This window comes from Perca fluviatilis, chromosome 12 (genome assembly GCF_010015445.1).
Source record: "Perca fluviatilis chromosome 12, GENO_Pfluv_1.0, whole genome shotgun sequence".
Lineage (NCBI taxonomy): Eukaryota > Metazoa > Chordata > Actinopteri > Perciformes > Percidae > Perca > Perca fluviatilis.
The window spans coordinates 30387434-30393828 of NC_053123.1; the positions used below are offsets into that span (position 1 = coordinate 30387434).

The window sequence follows — 6395 nt, forward strand, 5'->3', positions numbered from 1 at the left end:
TCCGGTTTACTCAATATTAGATAGAGCGACGGGAAAGACTGAAACAAGACTGGCGAGCAGATCCACATCGACCTGAGCGCACGACAGGTAAAGCGGGCCCTTTATGGCTCTGTACACAAACGCACTATTAGCACGTCATCCACCCCTTCCGCGGGTCCACCCCCCCCCCCCCACCCCCAACGGTGACACACTCTGTGCGGTGGAGAATAAATTAGGCTATGACCAAAAAAATCAACGCAACACCCATCAGTCATCCGTTTACAGCCTATAAACGCTAACACACAAAGGTTAAAACAAACAAAAAACACACAATGGTGCAAGGAAATACACAGAAGCAATAATAACAATAATAACAGGTCATAAACTTGTTATTCATTTGAAACCAGAGTTTTAATTCATGAATAGGAAATATTTCATAGAATAATAATTTGTCGCCTATTCACCGAAAAGTCCATTCTCAGTGTTTGCATTTGAGGTTTTGAGTTTCCAAATCACACTTGTGTAAGTTGCATACTGGATCATGATTGGCTTCTGTCTTAAACTGAGATTAAACTTCAGCAGTCAAATGCAAAAAAAAAAAAATCTATAGTGTCAAACAAGCTCTATGTAGACCTACAGTATGTGTCAAACACATTTTTGAGCAAGAGCGAGACTTTTAAGAATAAGTAAAAGCTTTGGGGTGTAAATTCATGCATCTCAATATTATATAATACTACTAGATTGATGTGTTTGTCACATAATTATCATAGTTTGCCTTAGTCATCAATATCTCACTATGCTGGTGTGGCAGCTTTGGCTCATTGGAGCTCAACGGTCAATGGTACTTTGTGTCCTGTTCACTTAAAAAGTGCACATGCACTGATTATGAGCCTATTGATCAGTGGTGGAATGTAACTAAAGTACATTTACTTTAGTACTCAAGTACTATACTTAAGTACACACCACATCTCACAGAAATATTGTACTTTTTACTGCACTACATTCATCTGACAGCTTTAGTTACTTTACACATTAAGATTGTTGCATATAAAACACATGTAGTTTATACAATACAATGTTTTATTATAAATTAAACTACCCAACAATATAACGGCCTACATTGATTTGACCATTAAACACACAACTGTTTGGATCGTTTCCAGGTTCTAAAATGGGAGGATTTTTTTAGTTTCTTGTTCTTTTAACTTCTATGTACCTGGAAATGCATTTTTCAAATGCTATGTCCTCTAAGATGGAATTGAAAAAAAAAAAGTCCCTGGCAGCCTTTCAGCTCGGTCAGAGTGCAGCATCTGGGAGCTTAGTAGTCCATTCCCCGCACTCCTCCCCTCACTTCTTGTACATTTGAAATTGATTACTTTTTGATTGGAAGCATATTTGTTAGTTTTAAGGCACATCTGGATGTGCATCAGAAGACCCTTTAACTCCTGACAAGCTGGTGTGCCACCATCCTCACATGATTGACTGATTGTTGCTAAGACAAAGCTGAAAAGATATGAAGTCGAGTCATGTTTACTCGTGGACCCTGATTTTCTTTATAATGTCTCAAGGGTTCCTGCAGGCGTTAGAGACAGCTTAACATGAGGCCAAGATTTAGATTTAATCACCCTAGAGACAGGAATGGCATTGTGAGTACTACAGTAACAACTTTCATTGAATTTTCAGTATTTATAATTTATTAGTTTTTTGTTCATGTATTGTGTATATTGATTTTGGTACTGTTCTTTTTGTGTGTGCTGTGTCGTGTTTTCTGGTTTTGTTACTTTCACATTATTGTATTACTGTCATACTATGAAGTGTCTACTGGGTGGGGTGTGTGTCTGTGTGTGTGTGTGTGGGGGGGTACAGTAAAATGTTGATGTTTATACGTATAAAAAGACAACTAATAAACACTGTTAAAGGGATACGCCACCGTTTGTTGAAATAGGGCTCATCACGGTCTCCCCTAGCTGTAGATAGGTGGGCCAACGCATCTTTTTGTGCATGCATTGTTTTAGTCCGGTGCAACACCGGCAGCGCCGCCGCTAGTTAGCTTAGCGTAGTGAATGGAATCCTATGTTGCCGGTTAGCATGTTGTGAGTAAAAGTGAGCCAAGAAAAGACAATAAAACAACCTAATTACTTGCACTGAGACAAAAAATGCGTTGGCCCACCTATCTACAGCCAGGGTAGACCGTGATAAGAACTATTTCAACAAACGGTGGCGTATCCCTTTAATAATAATGTCTCAATGGGCTTCATAGGCCATGAGGAGATCATGTAGGTTTCGATTAGATTAGATTAGAGATTCAACTCTGTCATTGTGCAGAGTATAAGTACAAAGACAACGAAATGCAGTGTGCGTCCAACCAGAAGTGCAAAAAAAGCAGAAAAGTGCAATGCGATATACAAAGTATAAAAAGGTGGTGCATAGACAGGACAAGACATATATTGCAGTGTAGACAGTAGTATACAGTTGGTTTACAGAAGGTGGTTTAGTATAATATAAATTAAATATAAATATGTGCAGTGTATTAGCAGTCATGACCACATGCTGACTTCTATAGGTACTTTTTATTAGTTTAATATTTTGGGAATTACACTTGTTCACTCTCTGGAATAGTTTGATGAGAAGATCAGTGCCGACAGTGATATCGATCTTCTCATCTCACTCTACATTACATTACATTACATTACATGTCATTTAGCTGACGCTTTTATCCAAAGCGACTTACAATTGCTATATATGTCAGAGGTCACACGCCTCTGGAGCAACTAGGGGTTAAGTGTCTTGCTCAGGGACATGTTGGTTGATGTATCGCAGTGGGAATCAAACCCAGGTCTCCCACACCAAAGGAACGTGTCATATCCACTGCGCCATCACCACCCCGGCACCCACGCTAGGCAGAAAAGAAAGTAGGCTAAGGCTATTTTCTCAAAATGTTGAACTATTCCTTTAAAGCAACACTAGAGAACTTTTCCTACTTTGGTCCCCCTACAGGTTGGAAGCAGAATTGTCCATTACATCACATTGTCTAGTTCATTCGAACTGCTGATCCGCTACCCGATCTGGCAAACTTGCATAATGTAATGGACAATTCCGCTTCCAACCTGTAGGGGGACCGAAGTGGGAAAAGTTCTCTAGTGTTGCTTTAATATCTCCAATATTCTTTAAATTCATACCCATCTACAATGTTCATTTTAACCCTTTAGATCTTTATTTTCTAGTTAAAATCTATAGAATATTCAGATTTGTCCTATTTCCTGTGTTTTACTCAAGCGGTAGTCTATATCCACGATGTTCCACTTCCAGGATTGCTCTCGTTCTGACGGAAATTCCGCCGGAAATTCTGCCGGATGTCACTCTTTTCGGATGTCCGTTTTCGGATGTCCGTTACCTTCCTCTTTCTTTGTGTTGTCGTTCTAACCTCCGGTGGATTTCTGAGGACTATGGTTAACTGCTCCTCAGACCTCTGCAGGGTAAATCCAGACAGCTAGCTAGACTATCTGTCCAATCTGAGTTTTCTGTTGCACGACTAAAACAACCTTAACGTGAATTACGGATGCACCTTGCTCACTGAGCTTAGCGCTCCTCCCCAGCCCCACCCTCTTGTCCAGGTACTCCTGGCTCCCAAAAAAAACTAAGATGGCGACGGTGAAAAATATCAAACTTGAGGCTTCAAAACGGTAGTCTACAAACCAAGAGGTGACTTCACGGTGGCTACATCCACTTTTTTTTAAAACACAATAGTCTATATTTTAAGTAGAAGTAATAGAAGTTCAGTATTAAAGGATGAGTTCACAATTTTTCAAATCTGTGTGAAAACAGGTTCCGATATGAACACTGATACAACTTTGCCTTGCTGTAATCATTCGTCCTGTTCATACAGACCATTTAAACACCCCTTCCTGACATGCTTCTCATGGAAGTGATGCGGGACAAAGTTCACAGTGCTCGTTCTGTGCAGAAATTCATTCAAAACTTTATCGAAGCTAATATGAGGCTTCAGCAGTCTCAATTAGTCAAATCAAAGCGATAATTTCCTGCTTAAAACTGCAAGATCTCCACTTGATTTGATTTATTATTTTTTATATGATAACTTGTGCTGAAAACGACTCAAGTAAAAATTAAAATGCAACACTTTTTAGGTTTGCTCCATGAAACCACCTATTTACGCATAGTCACCATGACTGAGGCCAATCTAATACCATCCCTACCAGTCAGTCTCTTTGCACATCAGTGATGCTCTCCAAACTGGAAATCACCTTTCTCAGTGATTGGATCACGATACAGACGACATAGAAGCCACTCTCCTTTGGAATTTTGTCAAAACATGTATTTTCCTGTTTTTCCAAAAGTGGTTGGATACCAAGAGAACCACCTCAATGACAGTAAGAGTAGAAGTGCAACTTTGATCTAAAATGTCCATGAAAAAGCTACTGCTTATTTTCTGATTGACACTGAACACAAAAAAAACTGGATTTCCACTATTTCAGCAAGTGAAGAAACTACTACTGAGCGTCATGATCGTGTGAATCAGATTGTGTGGTGCGTGTCTGTCTGACCACAAAAATCCCAAACAGGCTTTCCTACATGAAAAAGCTTATGTCACTTCCTCTCACCTTCAGTTAGCTAAACCATTACCAAGCAGAAGCTGCGTCTTACCACAGTCTTACGGATGGCATTAAATTATCAGCCCATTTGTTTGGCGAGGTTACACCTCTTAGTTGCGTTGTACAGAATCCACCCAGATTACCTTAAAGTGTTGAACAGTAAACAAAAACTTTCTCCCTTTTTGTACATTTTAAATAAGACATTTCTTTGTAGGAATCCTTCTTTAAAGGAATCATTCCACACTTTGAGAAATACCTAACCCTAACCATAACCCTAACCCTAACCATAACCAGTGCCTCCCAACGGTGCCTTCCAGGCAGCGCTGCCTGGAAGGCACCGTTGGGGGCAAAAAACACTGATAAACGAGTTAAATCTGAAGATAGAAACTACTCTCATATCTGTACACCAGTGCTATAGGCAAGACCAAGACAAGTCCAAGACCAGGACTAGTCAAGACCAAGTCAATAATTTAATAATAATATTGATCCACAGTGGGGAAATTACAATTTACACTCTTGTTATTACACACTACACAGAGGCCTAAAAAGATCCACGTACCTGAGGTCAGGTACGTGGATACTTCTTTAAGACACACCGGCTTGCCCGGCCACGCCCTATGGACCTTTTTCACAGCAGACATTTTGACTTGTCATAGTAGGAAAAGCACAGCTAAAACTGATAACCTTAACGATGGCTCAGTTCCATTAAGTCTCCCAGTAAGCTATTTCAGTGAGTCAGTATGCACAATACCAGGGCCTCTCCTAAGTGGAATACAGCCATCATTAATGGTTTAATACCAGGGCTTCTCCTAAGTGGAATGCAGCAATTATTAATGGTTTAATACCAGGACCTCTCCTAAGTGGAATGCAGCAATCATTTATGGTTTTGAATACACCTGTGCTTTTCCTACTATGACATGTCAACATGTCTGCCGTGAAAAAAGGTCTATACCTGCACAAATGGAGAGATATCAGAGTGAGTGGGCTGCAACTGCTGGACAGGCGCCCTGAGTGGTTGGGCGGGGGGGGGGGGGGGTTTGGTGCCTTGCTCAAGATCACCTTGACAGTGCCCAGGAGTTGAACTAGCATCTCTCCAGCTACCAGTCCACACTCCAACTCCCACGGACTGAACTACTGCTACCCCTACAAGACAGAGTCCAAAGAGGTTCGAGTCCGAGTCAAGACTGAGTCCAAAAGGCCGAGACTGAAAACAAAAGAATCCTCTTCAAGACCACGTACTTACTGTACCTGTTCAGAATTTATGTCACGCGAGAGACAGAACAAGCGTGGTTCATAATAATGATTAATGCACCATGATTGATGCAATCTTGTTTCTTGTAAAACTGGAAAGTGGGGTCTAAAATTATAACACTTCGTGGAAATAATTATTCATGCATTTTTTTACAGTGTAATGTTAACATTACACTACATAATCAGTGGAGCCTTTTCCACCGAAAACCGCATCATGCTGAAACTGGAATCAACGCTGGTGAAAATTAACCAGAACAGCTCAGCTGCCGTATGTTAAACCAGAACAATGAGTCGTAGAGCTGAGGGGAACTGGTCATTCTCTGATGGTTTTTTAGTAAGAGCAACAACTTTCACATTACGCAAACATTTGATCTATTGCTACTTAACAAATATTTATGAATGCAGCCATGTGAAAGAATTCCTGTACATAGGGCTGCACAATATGAGGAAAATATCTAATTGCGATTATATTGACTGATATTGCAATTGGCATATGATTATTTACGACATTGGAGGAAATGATTATACTAAAATGATCATGGCTTGAGTTTTGGC

General features: G+C 40.3%; 1 protein-coding gene across 1 annotated transcript in view; it reads right to left on the minus strand.

Annotated features, from left to right (window-relative positions):
- The window catches only part of tnfsf11 (TNF superfamily member 11), a 13337-nt gene extending 13233 nt beyond the window's left edge, over nucleotides 1–104 (minus strand). The window contains exon 1 of the mRNA XM_039819093.1: nucleotides 1–104. This exon is cut by the window's left edge and continues 349 nt beyond it. Within this exon, the coding sequence (XP_039675027.1) occupies nucleotides 1–68 (68 nt within the window). The 5' untranslated portion in view covers nucleotides 69–104.
- Nucleotides 105–6395: the final 6291 nt, after the last annotated feature.